Source organism: Mustelus asterias, chromosome 19 (assembly GCF_964213995.1).
Source record: "Mustelus asterias chromosome 19, sMusAst1.hap1.1, whole genome shotgun sequence".
Taxonomy (NCBI): Eukaryota; Metazoa; Chordata; class Chondrichthyes; order Carcharhiniformes; family Triakidae; genus Mustelus; species Mustelus asterias.
In genome coordinates, this window is record NC_135819.1 from 44,056,712 (window position 1) to 44,084,324 (window position 27,613).

The 27,613-nt window shown below is 43.7% G+C and overlaps 1 protein-coding gene across 1 annotated transcript in view; it reads left to right on the top strand.

The window, feature by feature from the left end:
• LOC144507482 (mucin-6-like) overlaps positions 1-27,613 on the top strand; it is a 119,899-nt gene that overhangs the window by 53,159 nt on the left and 39,127 nt on the right. Inside the window, exons 5-28 of the mRNA XM_078234607.1 lie at positions 366-437; positions 1,217-1,445; positions 3,465-3,567; positions 5,257-5,335; positions 5,489-5,577; positions 9,629-9,833; positions 10,356-10,481; positions 12,654-12,774; positions 12,872-13,010; positions 13,140-13,232; positions 13,317-13,389; positions 13,800-13,937; positions 15,796-15,951; positions 16,627-16,721; positions 17,226-17,352; positions 20,544-20,790; positions 20,871-20,926; positions 21,040-21,125; positions 21,490-21,641; positions 22,851-22,989; positions 23,492-23,596; positions 23,743-23,934; positions 26,186-26,425; positions 26,523-26,679. Coding sequence (XP_078090733.1) covers positions 366-437; positions 1,217-1,445; positions 3,465-3,567; positions 5,257-5,335; positions 5,489-5,577; positions 9,629-9,833; positions 10,356-10,481; positions 12,654-12,774; positions 12,872-13,010; positions 13,140-13,232; positions 13,317-13,389; positions 13,800-13,937; positions 15,796-15,951; positions 16,627-16,721; positions 17,226-17,352; positions 20,544-20,790; positions 20,871-20,926; positions 21,040-21,125; positions 21,490-21,641; positions 22,851-22,989; positions 23,492-23,596; positions 23,743-23,934; positions 26,186-26,425; positions 26,523-26,679 — 3,219 coding nt within the window. The remainder of the gene's footprint in view (positions 1-365; positions 438-1,216; positions 1,446-3,464; positions 3,568-5,256; positions 5,336-5,488; positions 5,578-9,628; positions 9,834-10,355; positions 10,482-12,653; positions 12,775-12,871; positions 13,011-13,139; positions 13,233-13,316; positions 13,390-13,799; positions 13,938-15,795; positions 15,952-16,626; positions 16,722-17,225; positions 17,353-20,543; positions 20,791-20,870; positions 20,927-21,039; positions 21,126-21,489; positions 21,642-22,850; positions 22,990-23,491; positions 23,597-23,742; positions 23,935-26,185; positions 26,426-26,522; positions 26,680-27,613) is intronic.

Genomic DNA, 27,613 nt, shown 5'->3' on the forward strand with positions numbered 1-27,613 from the left:
GAATGAATAAAAATATACTTTCTCCGAGGCGGATGGGCTGAGAAGGGGAATTACCAACTCCTGCTACCCACCTCAAGGCTGAACCTCTGGCCAATAGTTTTACAGAATCATAGAATTGGTACAATGCAGAAGGAGGCCATTTGACCCATTGTGTCTGCACTGGCTCTCCAAACGAGCATAGTGACTGAGTGTCATTCCCCTGCCTTTACCCCCTGCACATTGTTTCTTTTGATTTATTATCTAAAATAAGAATTGTAACCACTAGAACAATACATTACACTGACTTTTTATAAATAATTGATCTCGAGTGTAAAGGTAAACCGGTTCTGAAAGAACTAACTTTGGTCTATTTGTTTCATTCTAAGCAGAAGACGGTGGACAACGTCATTACTTTGTGCCCAGATCTTTGCAAGAAACACTAACAGTAAAAAATCACAGTAAGTCACAGATATCCTTGATTGGGATATTAGTCCAGATTTTAACTCTTGCTGTCTTTGGGTTGGACAAGATTGAGCTGGAACCTTACCATCTCCTGCAGTAATGAGGCCCGGGCTAACCTGATTGCCTCAGGCCTCAATTAAATCACACCAGCTGACTTCTCACTCACTCCACATGAGAAGAGGTAGAGAATTTCCTGCTCCATCGCCCGTCCACACCCACGAGATGGATGTTAGGATTGAATGCTGGGAATGCCTGACCAGGATCTTGTGTTTTGGACGTCATGAGATGGTGGGGGGAGGGGGTTGGTTGGAGCATGGAGGGAATGGCCATGTGTATGTGGCAGGGAAGGCCTAAGCATGCCCGTGAAGGTGAGGGAAGAACTCCCATAAAAGGAAGCAAAAGATTTATCGGTCCTCTCTGGGGCTTGTTCTTCTGACATGATTATAGCTGGTGAGAAAGACATAGCAGATGCCGTGTTCCAGCTCCAACATCATCACTGGGACCCTATATGCATTTGTAAGGGAGTCCTTTACCCGCTTTTGGTTGGGTGCCCTTGCAGGTTGAAATCACGGACAGTACGACAAGTAAATTACCCGAACGATTGTAATTGCCCACACAGCCGGTAGACAAAGTTAAAATCAATCCCCATTGTATCTGAAGTTATAAGTACAATAATAAATATGATTAAATGAAGTTAAAAATATGCCACCCATCTACAAACCTGCAGTATTGATCGACTATGATAAATGATGTTGGAATCCCAACTTTTTTACAGTGTTCTGCAGCACTTGGGGAACTGGAGCGTTCAGGCCATTTGATGACAAGTTTTACCATTTCACGTCAACCTGCAACTACATTCTGAGTCGCCATTGCACAAGTGGAGGAGAGGATTTCAACATCCAAATCCGCAGAGGGTCGAATGGCAATCTCGAACGCATTTACATCAAGATAGAAGGCATCAAAATTCTGGTGGTGAATGGGACCATTTCAGTCCAAGATGAGGGGTAAGTTGTATTTGTATCTGTTTTCGAAGTACAAATCCATGAACTGCAAACTGTTATCTGTACAGGGAATAACCTATTCACCGTTCGATCTCAGCAGCTGACATTTTGGCATGACGGGGATTTTACATTTAATATTAAAATGATGTTCATAGGTTTGTCTTTGTGCAGTGGAACATGCAAGAATCTTACGCACAGTGTGACACCGTGCTTCTATTGACTGGACACAACTGAGACACAACTCACGTGTGAGAAATTTAAAACCAAATCAGCTCTGGCGAAGGTGCTATTGAATCAATGTAAAAGAAAATAGGCCAAATTCTCGAATGGGCTGCCAATCAATGATGCTAGTTTTGAGCCTTGGCAACAGTGTGAAAATCTACCCAGTAACTTTCCAATAAGTATATACTCTTTATTTTTCCCCAAAATACATTACTTCATATATATTGAAATCTTATTTTGAGCACATGCATTACACTTACTGGTCCAGATTTTGCAGTCAGAATTGAAGAAGGTGGCATTGGCCATTGATTGTACTGAGAAACTCATACCTAGCTGGTTCATTGCTGCAGGGAGAATTTTACCCGCCAATATCTGCTGAAAGAAACTGTGATCAAAATAATTTATGGGCAATCAACCTAAATTGTCAAATTACATGTCCCTACCATTTATCGTTACTGGGACTAAAATCCAGGCCGTTACATTATGATTAGTAAAGTAACACAATATAATTGCTCAGAAGTTCAGGAATTTTCCCATCCAGCCCGCCATGGGAATCGTAGTGGGCAGGACACAGACCATGCAAAGATCCATTGACCTCGGGCAGGATTTTCTGGTCTGGGGCGAGCGCAGCTGGAAAATCACGCCCATTTTGTTTTTACTTATGAGGTTATGAAATTATTATGTTTTATATTTTAGGATTATGAAATGTGCTTTGAACTGTTCATTTACTTCCAAGATAAAACGAGTTGGGTTCTCAAGGATAGCTAATCAGCATCACTACCTGGATACAAAGCCCATGTGATTCATGTTCTCATGGTGATGAGCTTCAAGATGTGAAGGGTATAAAGAAAGCAGTTGTTGCATAGGATTGCTGGCTTTCCTAAATATCTCTGAATATCAAAGACGGGTTAGCCCGGTAATGATAGAACAGCAAGAGGCTGAAAATTTCTGTGGTTCATGCTGCAGGAATGTGGGTGGGAACTCATGCTCTGATTGGAAAGACCAAATTAAAATCAAATGAGGCTAGAAGATTTTACTTAGCTTTAGCTAGAGGGAGAAGTCTCCAGGAAAACTCTCATCATGAAAGACAGTTCTGGAGTTAAAGGTTTCTATGCTGGAAAACAAATGATTGGGTGGCACAGTGGCACAGTGCTTAGCACTGCTGCCTCACAGGGCCAGAGACCCGAGTTTGATTCTGACCTTGGGTCATTGTCTGTGTGGAGTTTGCACGTTCTCCCCGTGCCTGCGTGGGTTTCCTCCCGGTGCTCCGGTTTCCTCCCGCAGTCCAAAGATGTGCTGGTTAAGTGTATTGGCCATGATAAATTCTCCCTCAGTGTACCTGAACAGGCGCCGGAGTGTGGCAACTGGGGGATTTTCACAGTAACTTCATTGCAGTGTTAATGTAAGCCTACTTGTGACACTAATAAATAAACTTTAAAGTAGTTATTTTCCATTATGTTTCTTAGTCAGAATTTAACTTCTATTTGATATACTTGTTTTGGATTCTTTTTCATATTGATTCACTTGAAAACTTATAGAAATAGTCAAGCATGGAAAATGGAGAAAGTAAGCCAGCCAACGTAAATAGGCAAGCAAAATCCTCACAAGTATGAAGACCAATTGGTCTTAACAATTGTTATCTATAGGGGCAGAATTTCACAGACACGTCCACCCAAGGTTCATATGATCCTGCCCGAGGCCAATTGAGAATGCCGTTCTCCGAGCCGCACCCGTCCCCAGAGTCGGGGCAGCCGTGCTGGTAAAATTACGGCCGAAATTTTCATTATCCAATTACTTTAGATCATATGGAAGCATTCATGATTACATTAGATTATATGCTGTTCTTGGTACAATTTTCACTCAGCATTTATCTTACAGAGTAACAGTACCATTTGATGACAAGGTGATAAGTATTCAGCCACATGGAATTTACACACGGATTTATAACAGGAAACATACCATATCTTTGATCTGGAATCATCAAGATGCATTATCGGTAAAGTTATTTTAGGAGATTTTTTTCAGATTGCTTTTTGCAGATAGCAGTTTGTGTGTACATGCACTGCAAACAAAGTAAATAAATGACAAACTGCACAATTTATTTACACATATTTATCTTGAGGACAGAACCTATGTTTTTGAAAAGCACGGATTCCAAGTGGAGAGTTTCCAGTCATTGGGAGCTTGCCCATGAAGGGTACAAATGGAAACTTTTGAAATGCCTAGTAAGATCGAGTGGCAGAATTTTCTCTATATTTGGCAGGGTATGGCAGGCAGTAGGAGAAGCGACAGTGAAGCCGCTGGCTATAACAGTGGCTTTCCCCACCGTACTGTTGGGCAACATAGTTGGGCAGCATGGTGGTCCAATGGTTAGCACTGCTGCCTCAAATCGCAAGGGACCCGGGTTCGATTCCAGCCTTGGGTCACTGCCTGTGTGGAGTTTGCATGTTCTCCCCATGTCTGCGTGGGTTTCCTCCGGGTACTCTGGTTTCTTTCCACAGTCCAAAGGTGTGCGAGTTAAATTGCCCCTTAGTGTCCCAAACTGTGTAGGCTAGGGGGACTAGTGGAGTAAATAAGTGGATTACAGGGTTAAGGCCTGGATGGAATGCTCAATCGGTGCAGACTCGATGGGTCGAATAGTCTCCTTCTGCATCGTAGGGATTCTATGATTTTCTGATAGAAGAAAAGGAGCAAAGGGTGTTTTTTTTAAAGATCGGAATGCTATTTTTAAAGGCCACCCCAGTACACCAAAGTTCATATGGAACCTGATCCATCTCCCCGCCACGCATTTTCCCCCACCCCAATGCAACAACCCTCCCCCCCAGCACTGCCCCTTGGAGCTGCCCGATGGCACTGTAGCCTGCCACTGCCCCAACGTTGCCCCTTTCCCCCCTGAGCAATGCACTCACCTGAGCTCCCCTGGGAGGTCTGCCCACTAGCTGCATGCCATGGGAGGCCAGTTGTAATTCACGCCCATCTGCCCTCATGCTGATGTAAATGGATTTTCCTACAGTGGGGGGATGATTCAGGCCTGACATACTGTGTCCCTGATGTTCAACATCAGTATTCCCATTATGTCACTGGCAGGGGGCGGGAACAATCACTTCCCACCAATGTAAAAACACGATTTGGGGCCTCTCGTGAGATTTTCCGCTCCTGTTAACAAACCTGTCCAGAAAGAACGGGAGCGAATGGAAAATCGAGTGGAAATCCAAGACAAAGGTGTTACTGGAGCAAGTCTGCAGGCAACTGATGGAGGCTCTGTTTGAGAGAGAGTGAGAAAGATCCCTTTGAGGAGAGGTGTTTACAATCAGCAGTCATCAGAGTGAATTGCAAAATCTTATGTATGTGCATTCAGTGTTGGAAATTTGAATGATATTACTGGTTGGGCAAAGTAAGAACATTAAACTATACCTGACAGGAATGTGCAATCTCATGCAAACCAGTTGCAGTAAGGGGGAGAAAGTTCTGACAAACACTTCCTTATGTAATGATAATATATTGCATTTGTATTGTTCCCCCATAGGAGTTAGACCTGTCGCTCTTTTAGACGTAGCTACTTCTAACGTTTTATATTTACTTTTGTTTGCAGCTAATACTTGACAGTAGCTATCAAGGGCAACTCTGTGGCTTATGTGGGAATGTTGAAGAAGGCTCCAACACCATTTATGGTAAAAAGAAGAAATGTTATAACCATAGCTGTCTTTTCTCTTGCTCGAATGAATCAAGTCTCTTGTTCTGTTGTTGTAATGTGTCAGCTTCAATGTTAATACTGACATGTTTGTACCATTTGCTGAGTCGCTTGCCGTACCTTTGTTTTTTAGGTCCATCTTTCTTTGATGCAAATAAGCTGGATGTTTTGGGCCACACGTGTCACAACAAACTTCATCAGTCAAAATATGCAGAAAGCACGGTAAGTTTATAACTAAGGACAAAGTACAGGAGACAACAGAGAAACTTGAATTTTTTGGCGGCACATTGTGTCCACTCTGCTTATCGAGCTGAGAGGGTGCTAATTTCGAAAAAGGAACATTTCCTCATATCTAATCAATGATGAAAAATCACATTCACAAATTTCCAAGGGAGCTGTGCTGTTCTCCCGCTGCAAACTCTGTGGAGAACCAGCGGAGCCCCATTTGAAACGGGGATGACCATGCGTTAACTTTCAATCATTTCTTCTGGCATTTGTATTGATTAGAATCATAGAATCCCTACAATGCAGAAGGAGACCATTCGGCCCATTGAGTCTGCACGAACCACACTCCCACCCAGGCCCTATCCCCATAACCCCCTGCATTTACCCTAGCTGGTGCCCCTGACACTAAAAGACAATTTAGAATGGCTAATCAACCTAACCCGCACATCTTTGGACTGTGGGAAGAAACCGGAGCACCTGGAGGAAACCCACGCAGACACGGGGAGAATGTGCAAACTCCGCACAGCCAGTGACCCAAGCCAGAGATCGAACCGAGGTCCCTGGTGCTGTGAGGCAGTAGTGCTAACCACTGTGCCACGCACAGTGGCACAGTGGTTAGCACTGCTGCCTCACAGTGCCAGGGACCAGGGTTCAATTCTGACCTCGGGTCACTGTGCAGAGTTTGCACATTCTCACAGCGTCTGCTGTGCTCCAGGTGCTCCGGTCTCCTCCCACCAAAGATGTGTGGGTTAGGTTGATTGGCCATGCTAAATTAGTCCTCGTATCAGAGGATTAGCGGGGTAAATATGTGGGGTTACGGGAATAGGGCCTGGGTGGGATTGTTGTTGGTGCAGACTCGATGGGCCGAATGGTCTCCTTCTGCATTGTAGGGATTCTATGATTTGTAAGAGGCAGAACATTTGCTCAGTCCTTACAAGGTAAAAATGATAGACCAGTGCAAAGACTTCCCAGATCAGAGGTTTCCAATACTGAGTCAATCGTGTTGCACTGTTGTAGCAGAACACTGAGGAGATTAAGACAGATCGGCTTTCACAAGACTGAACATGAGCTTTACAGTTGAGATCCAGGAAAGTGCCCTTCCTGGCTAACCAAAGCCAAAGTAGAGTCAACAGAAGGAGGGGTGGGGTTTGGCATTCCAGCCTGTGGAGTTTGTGGGCAAAGATGCTGGTTTTGGGCTTCGAATTGCTGGCTGCTAGACACAGCCAAGACTAGATTATGGACATTTAGTTTGACATTGCAGAAGTACTGGGGTGGCCAGTTGAACTGGTGGAGGTGTAGAAATGGGTGTCATAAGGGAAAAATGCCTCCATGCCTTCAGATATTTTTGGCAAGGATGAGCTTGTAGATAAGGGAAAAGGGGAGTGGGCAAAGATGGATTCAAGTTGGACTCCATTGCAGACAGCAGAAGCATAAGAAGGGAAACAATTGGTAAAGATGGTCTCGCTACAATGAGATAGGTGGAAGTAAAACAAGTGAGAAGAATCCAATAAGCAGGACAATGAAGGAGAGGCCTCGGAGAAGGACGCAGTTATCAACCACTTCAAAGGGTTCAGAGGAGACATGGATAACAAGAAGAGAAATCAAACCTATGCCACAGATTTAAGGAATATTGTTCATGATCATGGTGCTTTGTGAGGGGCAAAATCCTGTTTGGAAGAATTAAAACAAAGTGTGATGCAAAAGTTGGGCACAGATCTGGAAAGCAACAACATGTTAACGAACCTTTAAGAAGATAGGAGATTTGACGTGGGGCCGTATTTAGGGAGGATAAAGGTTTTTTGAGCAGGTGGTTGATGACAGCAGATTTGTAAAGTTGAGAGAATGGGTCCTGATGTGATGGAATCCTTTACTCTGCGGGAATCAACAAGTTAGGTGATTAAGATTTTAATGGGAATGGGGTCAGGGTGTGGGTCTCATGAGCGAGGTTTTCTTTGAGAGGCCGGAGGGATGTGGGGGAAAATGCCCATCCAATCTCCTTTCCAAATCATTGATTGGGCGGGATTTTACGACCTCACTTGTCCTGAAACCATAAAATCTGGCCTGAGGTCAACGGACCTTTCCATGCTCTGCCCCTCGCCCGCTCCAATTCCCGGGGCGGTAAAACTCCGGCTGCTTCCACCACACTCACAGACAGTGAGTTCCAGTTCATTACCATTCACTGCTACAAAAGGTTTGTCCTTATGTGAGGTGAGAGAATGGCTGACAGCAAATCAAAAGTGGCAGATGTATCATGCCAAAGGGAGGGTAGAGCATGGAGAGTTCTGAGTTCATGTGCAGTCATAAAAAAAAATCTAGCAGTGATGTTTTATCTGGAAGAAAATGAGTTTGAAGGCTAGGGGATGAGGGATGTAATCAGAGAATTCAGATCATGGGAGTGAAGAGAAGACCATAATTAGAACTCTCCACAATGTTAATTTACTCTCCACATAAAATATTGATTGTCAGTAATAAATGAAACAAGATCATAGAATGTTTAAACATTGTCATCATTCTTTTTTCTCCATTCTGGATGACCACCCTTCATAGATGGGAGGGAGCGATGGCCTCATAGAGTCATAGAGGTTTACAGCATGGAAACAGGCCTTTCGGCCCAACTTGTCCATGCCACCCTTTTTTTTTTAAACCCCGAAGCTAGTCCCAGTTGCCCGCATTTGGCCCATATCCCTCTATACCCATCTTACCCATGTAACTGTCTAAATGCTTTTTAAAAGACAAAATTGTACCCGCCTCTACTACTACCTCTGGCAGCTTGTTCCAGACACTCACCACCCTTTGTGTGAAAAAATTGCCCTTCTGGACACTTTTGTATCTCTCCCCTCTCACCTTAAACCTATGCCCTCTAGTTTTAGACTCCCCTACCTTTGGGAAAAGATATTGACTATGTGGCTGATCTGTGCCCCTCATTATTTTATAGACCTCTATAAGTTCATCCCTCGGTCTTCTACGCTCCAGAGAAAAAAGTCCCAGTCTCTCCTTATAACTCAAACCATCATGTCCCAGTAGCATCCTAGTAAATCTTTTCTATACTCTTTCTAGTTTAATAATATCCTTTCTATAATAGGATGACCAGAACTGGACACAGTATTCCAAGTGCGGCACGGTAGCACAGTGGTTAGCACTGCTGCTTCACAGCTCCAGGATCCTGGGTTCGATTCCCGGCTCGGGCCACTGTCTGTGTGGAGTTTGCACATTCTTCTCGTGTCTGCGTGGGTTTCCTCCGGGTGCTCCGGTTTCCTCCCACAGTCCAAAGATGTGCGGGTTAGGTTGATTGGCCAGGTTAAAAATTGCCCCTGAGAGTCCTGGGATGTGTAGGTTAGAGGGATTAGTGGGTAAAATATATGGGGGTAGGGCCTGGGTGGGATTGTGGTCGGTGCAGACTCGATGGGCCGAATGGCCTCCTTCTGCACTGTAGGTTTCTATGTTTCTAAGTGTGGCCTTACCAATATCTTGTACAACTTCAACAAGGTGTCCCAACTCCTGTATTCAATGTTCTGACCAATGAAACCAAGCAAGCTGAATGTCTTCTTCACCACTCTGTCCACCTGTGACTCCACTTTAAAGGAGCTATGGTATTCAAGGCCTCGTGATATTATTGCTAGACTATTAATCCAGAAACTCAGCTAATGCTCTGGGAACCTGGGTTTGAATGCCACCACGGCAGCTGGTGGAATTTGAATTCAATAAAGAAAATCTGAAAATAAGAATCTACTGGTGACCATTGTCGTAAAAACCCACCTGGTTAACTAATGTCCTTTAGGGAAGGAAATCTGGTGTCCTTACCTGGTCTGGCCTATATGTGACTCCAGAGCAACAGCAAAATGGTTGACTCTCAACTGCTCTCAGGCAACTAGGGATGGGCAATAAATGCTGGACAGCCAGCGACACCCATGTCCAACAAATGAATAAATAAAAAGCTAATCCCTTCCTTAGCAAAAGAAATGCTTTTGTAGACAACTCAGTGACTTGAGATTGGAGCAGTGGGATTTCCCATGCATAACTTTTATTGTGTTTCTTCTTTCATTTTTAGACCTGTGTTGTTGGAATCTCCAACTACTTCACATCCTGTTTTGAGAACAACAACCTTATAGAACAGTACTTGAAAATGTGTATTGCAGACTCTTATACCTGTAAAGAATCAAAGTGTGAATGTGCTACTTTTGAAGAGATGTCACGGCAATGTCACAAAGAGACTGTTACACAGACACGGGAATGGAGAACAGATCTTAAATGCAGTAAGTTATCTCTGGAAATCAGGACAATTCAACCCATGATTAAGGATGCATGCCTTAAAATGAAAGCTCAATCATCAAGATGGGCAGCATGCTGGCAGAGTGGTTAGCACTGCTGCTTCACAGCGCCAGGGACCCGGGTTCAGTTCTGGCCTTGGGTTACTGTCTGTGTGGAGTTTGCACATTCTCCCCGTGTCTGCGTGGGTTTCCTCCGGGTGCTCCAACTTCCTCCCACAGTCCAAAGATGTGCGGGTTAGGTGGATTGGCCATGCTAAATTGCCCCTCAGTTTCAGGGGGATGAGCAGGATAAATGTGTGGGGTTACGGGAATAGGGCCTGGGTGGGATGTGGTTGGTACAGGCTCGATGGGCCGAATGGCCTCCTTCTGTACTGTGTACTATGATGATGTAATTGTTTAATGAAGATTCTTACTCGGTAAAGCAAATATCTGCATGTGCGTTTAATCATATATTTGTATAATTAGTGATCAAAATGGAAAGATTTTAATAATGCCTTTCTGTTTCAGAAAAACCCGAATGTCCAGCTACTCAGGTTTATAAGGAATGTGGCCCAGCGTGTGTTCCAACCTGCTCTGCTCCAAAATCTCAGCCGCAATGTGATCAGTGTGTGAATACTTGCGATTGTCCAGAGGGTAATTGTATTTATTAATTGAAAACAATTTCATCTTTTTCTTGTGCCTTGTTATTAGTTTAAGATAAAACAGTGAGTGACCTGCCATACATTTACACCATGGTGTCCTTCACATTAACACACTCAATCCGGCTGGCACGCCACAACATTATTTCCAATTAGATTTCTTTGAACACCTGCGAAAATCAGCCAAGAGGTCTAGTGACGCTACGGCAGGATCAGGGAGCTGGAAATTTCTTGGGGTGGAGGGGTCTGGGGGATCGGCTGGTCTTTCACCCCTTTTTTAATAGAAATCAGAAAGGACGCCCACCAAAAGAATGGGGAATCTGTTCCACATTGTCGCAGCGATTTCTCTGATTTCCTCGTGAATGTCAGGAGCCCCAGCTCGAATTCAAGGCAAAAATTGTTCAGGGGAAGAAGTGAGAAGGGAGATCCCAAATGCTCATTACCCCTGCTGCATTGGTTCATTCAGGACTTGGTGTGTAGGCGAACATTGCACAAAGTGAGATGAGGCACTTTTGCCTTCAGAAGGGTGAGGGTGGATCCCAGGGAAAGTGCCCAGACCCCCAAAGAAAAGCAAGGTTAGTTTTCTTTTTGAAATGTTATTGATCAGGCCCCTTTACACAGGGGATTAAAGAGGGTATAGCCAGCATTCGTAGGTTTAACCTACATGGGGCAAGTAAGTGGTGATGGACATTCCTCAACGGTACAAGAATGATCTGTCCATGCTGATTAAATGTCCTCGTATTGACCCAGCAAACTCAAAGGCGTGGGTGACATTGGACGGCCATATTGGGCATGAACCCACATTCCAAGATATTTTGACCACACAGACATATCCACAACTTGAATTCTGAAACCCTTTGACAATCACCTTTATCATTGTAAATGCTGCACAACATCAGTGTTGCAAATGGATGAAATGGATAGAAAAATCAATGACCGGATCAACTTCTAATCATGCAGTTCTCTTGTGTGAATCAGCAATTGATTATGTAGCAAGGAGCCAGTACCTTTACACTTGTACTCGGAAGGAATAATTTCAGAAATAGTAATTTGAGAGAATTTCTTATTTTCCTGATTGAAGTAAAGAGATACAATGTTCGGTGAAATAATGAACACAAAACCATAGAATCCATAGTGTAGAAGGAGGCCATTTGGCCCATTTAGTCTGCACTAACTTTCTGAAAGAACATCTATCCCCATAACCCTGCATATTTACCATGGTTAATCCACCTTACCTACAAATCCCTGGACACAAAAGGACAATTTAGCATGGCCAATCCAGCTAACCTACATATCTTTAGACTATGGGAGGAAACTGGAGCACCTAGAGGAAACCCACATAGGCACGGAGAGAACATGCAAACTCCACAGTCAGTCACCCAAGGCCGAAATTGAACCTGGACCCCTGGCGCTTTGAGGCAGCACTGCTAACCACTGTGCCACCATGCCGCCCCGTGACATAGAGTCATAGAGGTTTACAGCATGGAAACAGGCCCTTCAGCCCAACTTGTCCATGCCGCCCTTTTTTTTTAAACCCCTAAGCTAATCCCAATTGCCCGCATTTGGCCCATATCCCTCTATACCCATCGTACCCATGTAACAATCTAAATGCTTTTTAAAAGACAAAATTGTATCCGCCTCTACTACTACCTCTGGCAGCTTGTTCCAGACACTCCCCACCCTCTGTATGAAAAAATTGCCCCTCTGGACACTTTTGTATCTCTCCCCTCTCACATTAAACCTATGCCCTCTAGTTTTAGACTCCCCTACCTTTGGGAAAAGATATTGACTATCTAGCTGATCTGTGCCCCTCATTATTTTATAGACTTCTATAAGATCACCCTTCCGCCTCCTACGCTCCAGAGTAGGAAGTCCCAGTCTATCCAGCCTCTCCTTATAACTCAATCCATCAAGACCTGGTAGCATCCTAGTAAATCTTTTCTGCACTCTTTCTAGTTTAATAATATCCTTTATATAATAGGGTGACCAGAATTGCACACAGTATTCCAAGTGTGGCCTTACCAATGTCTTGTACAACTCCAACTCCTAGACATGCTAGACATGTCACTGAAGACTGATTTAATTGGATTAGTAAATGGAAATTAAAGTTGTGAACTTTAGTGTGAATAGAAGAAAGTACTTAGAAATGTATTTTAATGTATCTCAGGCACTGTTCTTGATGACATAAGAGGAAGAAACACATGCATCAAGAAAGCAGAATGTCCTTGTGAATATGATGGAGCGGTTTATTCATCTGGAGACACAAGGACAGAATCCTGTCAGTCATGGTAGGCTTTGCACTGTACATTGCATTTGCAGTTTCTACACAAAAGCTATTCAAACATTTAGTAAATCTCAATGATTTCATTTGTATTTTCATTCCAGCACTTGTGAAGCTGGAACATGGTCATGCTCCCACCGTAAATGTCCTGGGAGATGCAAAATTGAAGAAGCAACTTACATCACAACATTTGACAGCAACTACTATAGCATGAAAGGGGATTGCTCCTACGTTGCTGTTTTTGTACGTTTCTGACATTTTAATCTCACTTATAATCAATTTTTAAAACAAATATATAAGTAATGCCTGAAGCATAATCATACATGCTTGATACATTTGCGACTTCTCCATTTCTGAATGTCTTTTCCACAGACAGAGCACTGGACCATCAAGGTAGCGATTCACCAGTGTCAAGCTGCTTTTAAACAGACATGTCTGCAGAGTGTGACCTTAACCAAGGATCAGGTGAGATTTTGTAAAACCACTTACTTTAATTCTTCCAATACGATGATAAATAACGAATGTGATAAATGCACCCTTTTTTTATAGACTTCCTTTGTGTTCAACAATGATGGCAAAGTACATTTTGATGGAACCGTGGTCACAATGCCTTTCAGAAAAGGTAAATATTGTTTTTAAAGGCAAATTACTGCGGATGCTGGAATCTGAAACAAAAGCAAGAAGTGCTGGAGTGACTCAGCAGGTCTGACAGCATCTGTGGAGAAAGAATAGAGCCAATGATTGGAGTTTGGGTGACCCCTTTCCAGACTCGAAACAATGGCTCGAATCTCTCTCCACAGATGCTGTCAGACCTGCTGAGTAGCTCCAGCATTTTTGTAAAGATTGTTTTGTCTTGTTCATCGCAAGGAGAATTTTATGGCATGGGCGGTGCTCATTCTGCCCTCTATGTCTGTGCAGGTTGGAAAGCTATTAGCCAATCCAAAGCCACTTTTCAGTTCTTTGTCTGCAGCCATGTAGGGTGCAGGACATAAAGCACATATGAGGTAACTAACTATATTTTCTTTAAAACAGGCGGAGTAATAATATTTCAGCAGTCCTCAATGTTCATTCAAGTGGCAACAACATTTGGATTGAAAATGCAAGTGCAGATATCTCCTATTATGCAGCTTTACATCTCGCTGTCTGAAGATTTTAAGAAAAGTACAAAAGGTATGGTTACTATGACATATTCATTTAAATGCATACTTAATTTAGCTATAGGATTACATTCTACTACTTCTTCAAGATTTTTTATTTAATGAATGCAAAGTCCCTAAGCCAAGCCGTTTCTCCCAGTCCTTCTGTGTTGAGTGTGGATACATCTCTGCTGAGTCTCTGAACTGGACACTCTTCTATGAGGTGCTGCATAGTTTGCTTTCTCCCACAGCACATAGGAGGCTGGCACTAATGCCCCTTCTGTGGAGGTTTGCCAAGCAGGGGCCATGGTCAGTTCTGATCTGTTGAGGGCTTACCACTCTTTCCTTGGTGGGTTGTATTTGAGACCAGGTACTTGTTTGTCGTGTCCAATGATTCTCATTTATTTGTCCAGGTGGAATTTGCTTTGAAGTTCTGTGTGGGAAGGTTTTCCCAGATTGGCTTTCTTAGTGGGAGTTGTACTTTGGGTGGGCTGACTAGATCAGCGTGAAGCAGCAGGTAGGGGGCATTGCGAACTTTCTATATCATTTTGTGGATTGTTGCAAGTTGGTGGATAAGTGGAAGAGTGATGTTTGCCAGGACTGGGAGCCGAGAGAGTGACGTTGAGCATGGTGTTTCAGTAATGATATGCATGATAGCATTCAGCTGGGTGTCAACTGTGTGTGTGTGATAATCTTGACCCAGCAAGGAGTCTAACAACACCAGGTTACCCCAGTCCAACGCCAGCATCTCCACATCATAATCTTGACCAGACAGGGGTGCAGTATTTTGCTACTGAGTATGAGAATGTGAGTGCTGATGTTCAGAGGGTGGTGGGAGCAGCATTCCAAGTTGAGTGGGTTGGTTTGGAGATCAAGTTGTTTCTGGACTTGACCTTGGCTGCAGTTAATTTTAGGTGTCTTGGGAAACTCAGTGTCCTACCTCAGGTCACTCCAAGGTCTTGAACATATTTAACAACCCAGTCTCTACTCCAAGGTATGCTGAGTTAGGTGGTGCTTTCACTTGTAGCCATTCATTGGATATTGATCTCTCCATTGGTTTTTGCATTGTGAAGATGGAATAATCTGGATACTCTTTTTGCAGGGCTTGGCTTGAGTCACCAAGTATTGCAATATTGTTCAAGTTTTGACTAGTCCTCATTTAGGGTCCAGTTCAAGGCCATTTGAGAATCATTGCTGTGAGTTTGGAGTCATGTGTAGGCCAGGCCAAGTAAGGATGGCAGATTTGGTGAACCAAGTGGGTTTTTAAGACAATAGCCACCTTTAACCCCAAAATGTTGTTGAATTCAATTTTCACCATCTGCTGTGGTGGGATTTGAACCCAAATCCCCAAAGCATTACTCTGGGTTTCTGGATTGCAACTTCAGTGACATTACTACTCTACCACTGTCATGTACTTGTATTGATTCTTATTAATCGCATTGAGCACTATTGTATTAATATATTCACTGGAAGTGATGTCATGGGTCACTAGCATGGGAAACTGTCAGGGAGGAAGCAGCCATGTAGGTGAACACACCTCTGTAAATAAAGCTCCATGGTTTTAACTCTGTGTCCCGAGGACAGCATATCTGTAATATACAACAATCACTTACCTCAATTAAAATTGCGTAAATCATCCTAATTTTGCTTGAAATGAAATGGGTGACATTAGATCACAAACTGGATAACACATCGAGGGGATTTTCAAAGTAACATCATTGCAGTGTGAATGTAAGCGTGCTTGTGACTAATAAATAAATAAAAATAAATTTTTAAAAAACATCTGCATCTCTTAACAAAATATACCACTGGGTCCAAATTATTCCCAAACCAGGGAGGAGTATTCTGGAGGTAACTACTCCTTTGTGATGACCTGCATTGTTTTCCATCAGGTTTATGTGGCGTCTTCAATGATAATGCAGATGATGACTTTCTATCTCGAGATGGCATTGTGGAAAGCACACCCATTACTTTTGTTAATTCCTGGAAGATTCAGAAGAGTTGTCCGGATGCAATAGTACCTCCCGCTTGCGTCAGTTCAGAAAATGGTAATTATCTTTTCTAATGCAATATGGTTACAGTGGTTTTGTGTTACCTTTAAAATCATTATAATTAATTGATGTAGAGGTCTGTACTCAAAACATTTGCACTGTGGTATCTGTTAGTTTTATCAGTGACATCAGCCAAACCAGCACAAGCAGTTGTGGAAAGCGTTAGTTTCGTTAAGCATAAATTGAGTTTCTAGGATAATTAATGCTGGTTTATAAATAAATTGATTCAAAGCTGATCCAGCAAACCTGACCATTGTCTAAATCACACAAATGTTTCTGCTGATTGTGGCTATTTGATGATGGCTTTCAAATTGACCTGATTTTCTGCTGATTTAGGCTCACAGGCAAATTTTAAAAAGACTTTACAGATAAAAAAATTAAATTTGCTACGAAGCCAGATGGTGTAGACCAATGAAATTATGTAAATGATTCAGCAATTTTTAAAAATAATTTTTAATGATTTTTGGGGGGGGTGATGGCGGGGGTGGGGTGGTGTTGGTGGCGGGTAATGGGTGGTGAACGGCCAGACAATTCCGGCCATGATATGAATTCCACCATTGTGTGCAGAAAATTCTAGGCTGTGCATGGAAAGATTGTGAGCAGTTTGCAGAAATATTTTTAAATCAAGTATTTTTTCTTAAAATAAAAGTCATTTTTTACCTCTCATTTCAGAAAAATATGCAAGTGATAAGTGCAAGTCCATAAAAGATCCCAGTGGTGCCTTTTCTGTCTGTCATTCTGCAGTCGATCCCATAGTTTATTATCAGGTATGGAATGATCAGGGGTAAATGGAAATGTTTCCTTTTTAACTCAAAGTAAAAGTTGCCAATTCAGAATCCCATGTGCTTCCACCTTGGCTGTTTATCCATTGAGTAACTGATCCAAACAGCACCAGAAGATCCCAGGTTCAGTGCATATTCTGTATAGAGTTATCTGATCTCAGACAGGGAGACATTATTGGGAGAAATTTCCCATCCCATCCGCCATGGGAATCATAGTGGATGGTGGGGGGGTGGGGGTGCGGGGGAGGACGTGGACCATGCAAAGGTCCATTGACCTCGGGTGGAATTTTCTGGTTTTGGGGGGAGCATGACTGGAAAATCTCACCGTATGATTTTCCCCAGAGTGTGTAGTATAAGTGTGTAGATTATATAAACTTGTGTTAAATAACTCTGTATGGTGGACCTGAATTTAAAATACTATATTAATTATCACACTTGATTTTTTAACTTGTTATGCTGCTTGAATTTTAAACTTCTTTACTTATTTAGATGTGTGTTGCTGCTACCTGCGCCTGTGAGGATATCAATGACTGTCTGTGCGCTGGACTGGGAGCGTACGTCCATGAGTGTGCTGCTCATGGTATCACTGTGAAAAACTGGAGAGGAAACATTTGCAGTAAGTTGTCATGTCGCTGCCTCTTTAGGAAAGCAGAATCTGAGGCCCAGATTTCTGTCCCCAACTCAGGGGCACAGAGTCCAGATATTTCCTGCCTCAGTGCACCCGAACTTTAAAAATGTCCTCCTGTAGATCGGGTATTTGGTCGGTGGAGCGTGGTAAATGAAAGGGAGGGCGGCTGAACTGGAGGTCAGGGTCAGGGCAAGCAGCCTCGGAACGAATGTGACAGCTGTTGAGTGTGGAGGTGGCCTGGGTGTAAGGCATGCCTCTGTGCTCTGGTACTGTGTTTAAATCAATAAAAAATAATAAGATCATAGGAAGTAGGAGCAGAAATAGTCCATTCGGTCCATCGTGTCTGCTCCGCCATTCAATGGGATCATGGCTGATCTAATATAATCATCAACTCCACTTTCCCACCTTACCATAACCCGGATTCCCTCACTGACTAAAAATCTGTCCATCTCAGCCTTGAACATACTTAATAACCCAACCTCTACTACCCTCTGCGGTAAAGAATTCCACAGATTCACCACCCTCTGAGAGAGGAACATTGCCCCTCATCTCTTTCTTAAATGGGCGACCCCTCACTCTGAGATTATACCCTCTCCTCCAAGACTCTCCCACAAGGGGAAACAACCTCTCAGCAACTACTCTTCAAACCCCTGGAGAATCCTATATGTCTCAGTAAGGTTGCTGCTCATTCTTCTGAACTCCAATGAGTATAGGCCCAAGCTACTCAACCTCTCCTCATAAGAAAATCCCTCCATTCCCAGGATCAACTTAGTGGACCTTCTCTGGACTGCCTCCAATGCCAGTATATCTTTCCCTACAGAAGGGGACCCAAGTTGTTCACAGTTTTCCAGGCGTCTAACTGGTGACTTGTATAGTTTCAGCACGACTTCCCTATTTTATAAAACAAAGATCATCCCTTCACCCCTCACCCCGACATACACCCTATCCTCCATCCATGCCAACCTATGCCCCCCTTGGCCCCTCATACCTCCATGTTCCTCTACCTACCCCCTCTGGATCCTCTTAGACTTCATGCAACTTAGTGCCAACTCATACCAACCCATATCCCCAACCACCATTCTTTGCCCTTAGCCCTTTCATGCCAACTCATCTAGTATCCTTGGACATTTCCTGGACAGCTTTGACACATCCTGGATAGCTGACAGTTCCAACAGGTTTGTGTGTATAAATCATGTAATCAGGTTTCCGTATAACAATCCTAAAGGATATCTTACTTCCAAAAGGGGTCCTTGGCTCTCCCAATGAGTGTCCTACCTCTTGCAAAAATGCCCCAGGACCATATCCAAGGAGCTACCTTACCTCTCCAAGGGGGCACCCTGGCTATCCAAATGAATCCACTAAGTTCAGACCCCCTCTTATCTGGTCTGGTCAGCACACTCTGAGACAGGGTTCAGAAACTGGAAGTCAGTGAAGACAGCTGCTGATTAAAATGGCCAGTTGCTTCCACAATTCATGCATGCACAAACCCCAGCGCAACGCCAGCCCCAAACCCAGGAAGATGACAAATGCCAAGTTCAGGCACAGACTTTGAAATTTCAGAGATGTCTGTCATGAGAGAGAACCTTTCCATTGTGAAAATAAATCAGAGTTAGCGGAGTTGATATTCTTCAATCTCACCCTGTCGGTCATCTTCTTCATGAATCTAGGATTAAGAAATTGTTGCCCAGTTTCAGGAAGTGAGTATATAATCAGAATGGAATGGAATGGAATGGAAATGCAGCATGAGCATTTATTAGAGTTGGGGAAGCGGGGGGGTGGGGGGGAGGCGGGGTGGCAGAGTTGATCTAGCTAGACAACCTGACAGCCGCTGGAGACAGATGCCAGCTCAAATCCAAAAAGCTGCAGAGGTCATCCCTTTTGGAGACGGACTTTACTGCTGCCACGAATCTTGCAGGTTATTCCAGGCCAAGTGAGACCTACACATTTCCTTATCAGACTCCCCCTCCTCCTGTGAAGTTGCACATGTCCTCATTGGCCTCTCCCTCCTCCTGTGAAGTTGCACATGTCCTCATTGGCCTCTCCCTCCTCCTGTGAAGTTGCACATGTCCTCATTGGCCTCTCCCTCCTCCTGTGGAGCTGGACGCCATTACCTGTTAATTGTACAAATTGCTGGAAGATCAGGCAATAGGAACTGTTCAGATTCCATTGAGTGATGAGCGACCTCTTCCAGGAATTAGTAGCTCCAGAAACATTCAAACGTCTGCCTCGTGGGCAATCCGGGATGGGCAATAAATGACGGCTATCACTAGCAATGCCCACATCCTACAAAATAATAAATAAAAAAGATTCCTTTCATGTGGGTGCACACTTGTGCGAGCTACGTACACATTTTGGTACTATACATTTCCAAAATGGATGGGCATTTGTGATAAAGATGTAAGGGGTTATGACCTTGCATACATTTTTTTTGATGCACAGGAATGAACTATCTTACAGTTCTTGAATTCTTATGCATCAATGGAAGATTTGAATATTTCAAAACAGTTTATTTCAAGATCTGCTTTGACCTCCACCGACAAATATATGTAGATTTTGTCAAAGAAATTTAACCAAATAAGTAGGGAATGTGGTAGTTCATGGTCTTCCACACAGATTGGATTCCTTCAGAGACTTATTTCTATATAAACATGGTGTGAGTGAAACCGCTAGTGTGACTTTGCCAGTACACCGGGATAACTCTCCCACTTTTCTCTGCATAATAGCATGGTGGAAAATAAACAAGTCATGAATTTTGCAGAATCAAAGAATTGTTACAGCACAGAAGGAAGCCATTCATTCCAATGTGTTTCCACCAGCTCACTGAATGACCATTTCATAGAGGGCCATTCTCCTATCTTCTTCCCATAACCCTACACATTGTTTCTTTTCAAATAATTATCTAATTCCCTCCTGAATACCTCTATTGTACCTCCCTCCAACACACTCCTAAGCAATGCATCCAGACTCTAAGCACTCATTGTGTGATAATCTTTTTTCCTCATATTGCTTTTGCTTCTTTTATCAATTACTTTAAATCTGTGCCTCTGATTCTCGATCCTTCTACCAATAGGAATAGTTTCTCCATATCTACCCAGGCAGAGAATATGAATGAGATATATACTTACTGGGTTTAAGTGCATTATATGCTTCACGTAAATCTACATTGTTTTTCCACTTAGATACACCATGCGCCAACACTCAGGTCTTTGAGAATGACATGAAGACCTGTAACCGCACCTGTCGATCACTTTCTGAGTACGATTACACCTGCATGGTTCAGGATGTCCCAGTTTATGGCTGTGGATGTCCTGAGGGGAAGTACATGGACAACGCTGGAGCTTGTATCGATACATCAGACTGCCCCTGTTATATTGGTGAAGTGGTTATCAAAGAAGGGCAGAGTGTTACTGTGAACGGTCAAATCTGGTAAGTATCTTTATCATACCTTGCAAGTATCAGGTAAATAATTAAACGTGTGTTAAATATAACTTTGTTATTCCATTCAGCGCTTGTGAAAATGGGAAGCCTTACTGTTCGATAGCTCCGACAACCGCCCGTCCAGGTGAGCAATTGCTTTGATTTTTTCAGTTCTGTCAGTATAAATCAACATCCCAATTTGAATCCAAATGGATGGTCATCTCTAAACAAACAATTGGATTTTTTTTCTTTATCCAGGATGCCTGAATGGGAAAACGTATTTTGACTGTAGAAATATGGATACCTATTGTGCAAAGACCTGCAAAAACTACAATAAGCCATGTGTAAGCAAAATTTGTACATTTACATTTTAATTGTTCTCTTGCAATTTTCAATGCACAATAATTCTGAATTTTGATATTAAATGCTACACATATTTAAAAACTCTTATTATTTTATATTTTGTTGTTCTTCAATGCAATGCTACCTTGCTATCTTGTTCACTCGTGATCTCAATGGAATGGAACATGTGCAATATTTAGATTATGCAGAATTTTGTTCTTGTGCTAATCTCATAATATTTCACCTCAGAGTAAGGACTGCTGTGTAAAACCAGTAGTTATGAGTTTGCGTAAATCTGCGCCGTTTGCTTCTCAATTGGACATAACAGCAAGCTGAAAATAAATCATTTTGTGTCTTTGCTAAAAGTCGGCTAGCCGCTGTGTCCCTGGCTGTGTGTGCCCTGCTAACCTCGTGGAAGATGACAATGGAAGATGCATTGCTCCTGAACAGTGCCCTTGTTCATATGGAGGAGAAAACTATGCTCCTGGAATCACAATTGCAAAGGATTGCAATAACTGGTGAGATTAAACAATTGGAAAGATTAACCAACATTCCTGAACAAATTACAGTGTTTATTTTTGCATCATGCTATGTAAATTGCCAGATGGAATTGACAGCACAGAAACAGGCCATCTCACCCAACTACTGCCTGCTGGTGCGTATGTTCCTCCCATCCTACTTCATTTCATCCTATGAGTATATCTTCATATTCTTTTCTCCCTTAAATACAAAACCAGATCCTCTTTGTAGGTTATTTGTGTAAATTAGTCATGGAATCCCTACAGTGCAGAAAGAGGCCATTCGGCCTATCGAGTTTGCACCGTCTCTCTGACAGAGCATCTTTCCCAGGTCCACCCTATCCCTGTAACCCCACACATTTACCTCGCTAATCCCCCTTATTTTGACACTAAGGAGCAATTTAGCATGGCCAATCCATCTAACTTCCACATCTTTGGACTGTGGGAGGAAACTGGAGGAAACTAACACAACATGGGGAGAACGTGCAAACTCCACGCGATATTCACCCAAGACTGGAATCAAACCCAGGTCCCTGGTTCTGTGAGGCAATATTGCTAACCACTGTGTGACTGTTCACCCTAACCCTCAAGTAAACAAGTTTCTTTTGTATTCTGTTCTCCCCAGGTCAATGTCCTAAGAGGCTGTTGGTGACCATAGACCTCAATTGGATTGGTCCATGATTATTCGTGGCAGAACACTGCAATGGTTTGCAGTTTGACCAGGGTGAAAACTCTTACTAGCTGCCATCAGGCAGGAGTTACAGGCTGATAATTAACCTGTTTGGCCATGTTATGGACATAATTTCCAAGGTGACCAAGTCTCAGAGTGGGACTTGAACCCGCAGCTTTTGACCCAGAAGTAGGGATGCTATCATTGCATCACAAGACTTTCCAGTATTCCCGACTGGATTTAGTAATGACTATCTTATATTTGTGGAGCTCAGTTTTGGAATCCCCACAAGTGCAAACATCTGTTGATCAACTCCCTCATAATGTTAAAGATCTCTATTGGGCCATTTCCACAGCTTTCCTTTTTGAGAGAAAGAAGCCTTAGACTATTCAGTCTTTCCTGATAGTCATTGTCTCTCAGTTCCAGCATCATCTATGTATTTGTTTTTGATTGCATCTTTTCTAGTGTCTCTATATCCCTTTTGTAGTTCGGAGACCAGAACTAATGAGTAATGCTTTTGATGTTATTTTATATTACAGCACATGCAAGTCCGGAACTTGGGAGTGCACCAAGAAATTGTGTGCAAAGGAATGCCTAGTTTATGGAGATGGCCACTATGTAAGCTTTGACGGAAAAAGATACCGCTATGATGGCAACTGTGAATATATTTTGGTTGAGGTAAGTTAGGTTGGGAACGGGTTGTGTCAAAACATGATGGCTGGAATCTTACCACTGTTCACGCTGGCGGGATTTTCCCATCCCACCTCAGTGAACGGAGATTTGGCTGATTGCCAAATTCTCCAACCTCGCTGCAGCGGGAGCAAAGCGCGAACAGGCGGTAAGATCATGCCTGATGTCTTTGTGTGGCTAAAAAAAATTCTCCGGCACCTGCAGTGCGAAGCCAATGACAATTTACATTCCTTGCTCATGATGCTGTTGGGGAACCCGTGGCAGAGGCCAACTTTGGCGGGGCTGGAAGATCCCACCAGCGGGAAGGGCTGGAAAATTCCGCCCAGAGAACAAGTGCTTGTATTTCTGCTGGTCTGTCATATGGAATTCTAAATTATGCAATATTCATGATAATGATATGGTATAAATAAATGTGCAAGTTGTGAGATTAGCTTATTTATTAAACAATGTTAGCGCACCATCACACAAATCCCTTTATGATTCATTGCAGGATCGATGCAATCAAGGTTCTGGCACAATCCAAATATTAATAGAGAGCGTCCCATGCTGTGAAAACGGGGTCACGTGCTCGAGAAATATCAGAATTTTATTTGAGGTATCCTTTTCCAGTCCATCAATCTGCAATCACTCAAATGTTCTACCTGGTGTTGTATTACAATATTGTATTCCCTTGATTTCTAACATGTCTATTGTGATTGTACATGATTTTATACACAACCTGAATCATTGGGATTTCTCCAGGATACCGAATTCAAGCTAACTGATGGCAGAGTGATTCGAGCTGTGATGCCTCAAAGTCAATCCAAGTGCCCAGATGATCCCTATTCACTGCACACTGTCGGACTCTATCTAATCATTAAATTTTCCAATGGGATCACTGTGATATGGGACAAACGCACAAGAGTTTCAATCACACTGGATCCAAGATGGAAGGTAAGGGCATGGTTCAAAATGTTAACATTTCCTCATTTGGACTAATTTATTCATGTAGAAAATTTATCAGGAAAGAGCAACCATTTCAGACATTAAGAACATGTTCGTTTGCAAATGCAAAGGTGATATGATTCCCATATAATGTACCACACGCCGCAAGGAATTACAATGAAAACACTTATGGATTTGGATTCTCCCGCTCCTGTTTTCGGCAGGTGGGGATAGCGGGGGGATGAGGGGAGGGGTGATGGAGAATCCAACGGGAGTCCCCAAACAGCTTTTACACTGGCAGGATTTCCCATTGCCGCCACCTCCCCACCCCCACCCCCATCAATCATGTCATGGGGTTCTCACCATGAAAGATTAGAAACACCATTATCATACATTTACATAATATTAGTGGGCTTCCCCGCTGTATCATCGGGGTTTACAACAGCTTTTGACAAATGGGGACTGGCGAGATAAGCCGGCAGTGGATCCAGCAGACAGCACATACCTTTTCCCGCCTAAGTTGACAGAATGTTGAACTCTGCATATCTGAGGAAAAGAACAATCCGTTTAATTTTTTGTCTTTGGCCTATGATCTGGAATTGTAATTCCCGTCACCAAGGCTGGGATTCTCCCAAAACTATTCGAAGTCCCCAATGTGCGGGAAAATGGGAGTAAACCCGATGGTTTTTTAACGTGGTTTCCAGAATGAATCTCCGATACTTTGTGCATCACAGATGACCCTAGCGAGATTCAGTCTGAAAATCAGGGGGTGGGGCCTATTCCCGCTGGAAAGGCTGGCAGCACTGCGCAATGCGCACGCGCTGATTTGTCAGTGCGGAGATTGGTGCATGCGCACTGGTCCCACATTGCCGGCCTCCAGATCGCTGGCCAGCCCCACAACCCCCATCGCTAGCCTTCTAACCCTGCACCCCTCAGATTGCTGGCCTCCCTTGGGCAATGCCATGAGGATAGGCTGGCACTGCCAGGCTGACACTGCCCAAGGGGAAGCCCCCCCTTACCCTCAACCTCCTGGGGGTGGGGGGGGGGAGGGGCCTCAATGGCCTCTCTTCCCTCCAGTGGTGTCAGGCCGCTGTTCCCCGTTAGTGGGAAGCAGGAGTAAACCGCGCTGGACGGAACCACTTCCAGCGGGGGAGAGATGCTAGCGAGCCCAGAGACTTCAGTCCCAAGCCCACTAATGAAATGGAAATGAAGATTTCCATATTGTAATCAGCTTGGCACAGAGCTGATTACGCTGGAAATCTAGGTCGCGGAGACGCGCGGTGGCCGTGACGCCCAGCGGGAAGCCCGCAAAACAGCCCCGGTAATGTCTCCTGGCCCGCTGCGCTACTAGAGCAGTGCAGAGGGCTGGGGGAATCGCCCACCCCTCCCCAAATGTTTTAAGGTAAAGCTATCCTACCGGTGAAGGTGAATCAAGTTCACTGAAACTTATGACACAAAAGGAGTTATAGTGGCCGGGATTCTCCAATCTCATTCACCCCAGCATCACTGACAGCAAGAACGGACAATTTGGCGCTCAGTCAAATCACCATTCACAGCAGTGGGACTGGAGAATCTCAGCCGCGGGAAAGGTTGGAGAATTCCGGCCAGTGTTTTTGGACATTTGAAGGATAAACAGTTGAAAATTATATAATTGATTATTCTGGGAATGTGAATTTCCTAGCTGGAACTTGAGTTTTTCTAGAAATGTACTGTTGAAGAACAGATCTAGCTGCAAGCCATTCCAAACATGCAAATATTCTTCCATCCCTCTCAAGTCAAGAATACCAACCCTGTGGCTCGCTGGGTGAAACAACATCAGGGGAAAACCTTTCGCCTTCACCGTTCTGGCATCGGGCATCAGACCTCAGGAGCTGATGGCAGAATGTCGAGTGTGAAGGAGAGTTTTGACAGTCCCTTTGGGTCCCAGCCAGAAATCGGCTTCCCTGCCAGGCCTACCTTGCCGGTCAACTCGGTGACGGAGCTGACCAATTTTCCTGCTGCCCCCATCCACTTCTCAGGGACCCGTAAGCTGGTGAGAGGTACCTGTCTGATTTGTGGCTGGCAGGAGATCCAGGTCTCACACTGGCACCAGTGAGGTGGGGGCTGCAGCAGCTCTGCTGAACTCATATCCATTTTGGGAACTACTTTAAAGTTGCCCCGCCATTGAATAATTCAAAAAGTGTTGGTGTGATAGAAATTGTGATTTATTACGTGAATATATATTGTAACATATTAATATATATGCACACATTTATTTCAGAACAAAATATGTGGTCTGTGTGGAAACTTCAATGGTGATGTTTCAGATGATCTAACAACAAAAGGAAAGTCTTTGGTGACAAACACATTGGAATTTGGAAACAGCTGGAAGTCAACATTGTCCTGTTCAAATGTAATAAATCAAACATTTCCCTGTGACAGAAACCCATACTGTTTAGCATGGGCTCAAAGGAAGTGTGGCATCATCAAGGAAACTGTCTTTCAAAAATGCCACAAGAAGGTAAGTTGATTATCAAATATGTTATTTAGCAATTGGAGTGTATCCTCATTCAGGGTATCTTGAGACTTCTGACACTGTATCTTAATGTCTCTATCAGGTTGATCCTACCCCATTCTATGAGGCCTGTATCCAAGAAGCTTGTGCCTGTGACTTGGAAGGGAAATATCTGGGTTTCTGCACGGCTGTCGCAGTGTATGCAGAAGCTTGTAACAAAGCTGGCGTCTGTATTCGCTGGAGAACCCCTGACTTGTGCCGTAAGGATTTGCATTATTAAGAATTGAGGAGCGTTGTAAAAATCATTTTATACATTTGCTCAAATGGGGTGCTGCAAGAACACATAAAAATAACACATAAAGAGCAGGAGAGATAGTATACATTTGGTCAGGACAGGAGATGACTGGTTCAAACAGAGGCATATAGGGCTTGAGGTAGCGATCTGATATGGATAGAAAATTGTTTAAAAGCTAAGCATTGGAGGAGAGGAGACACTGGAACGGTTCACTGCTGCCGTTAGCTGCAGCCAAGATCGCCGCTGGCCTGATGAATCGGGCGTGAGGGTCAAAATGGGATTCTCACCGGGTGTCAAACTCATTGCGAGTCTCCCTGCTCACTGCGTCAGCCCCAGTACGGTTCCCACCCAGAGCGGACAGGATAAAAGCAAATTACTGTGGATGCTGGGATCTGAAACCAAAAGGGAAAACGCTGGAAAATCTCAGCAGGTCTGGCAGCATCTGTAAGGAGAGAAAAAAGCTGCCGTTTCGAGTCTAGATGACCCTTTGTTAAAGCGGACAGGAACCTGACCAATATCCTTTAAATGTCATTTCAATGCCTTGGAGAGGATCTGGTGATAACATCTCAGCATCTGATCTGCAGTCAAGGGATTTAGACTAATAGTGCCCTGACAAATAGACTCATAGAATCATATAGTGCAGAAGAAGGCTATTGGGCCCATCGAGTCTGCACCAACCACAATCCCACCCAGGCCCTATCCCTATGACCCCATGCATTTGCCCTAGCTAGTCCCCCTGACACTAAGGGGCAATTTAGCATAGCCAATCCACCTAACCCGCACATCTTTGGACTGTGAGAGGAAACCAGAGCACCCGGAGGAAACCCACGCGGACACAGGGAAAACATGCTGACTCTGCACAGACAGTGACCCAAGCCGGGAATTGAACCCGGGTCCCT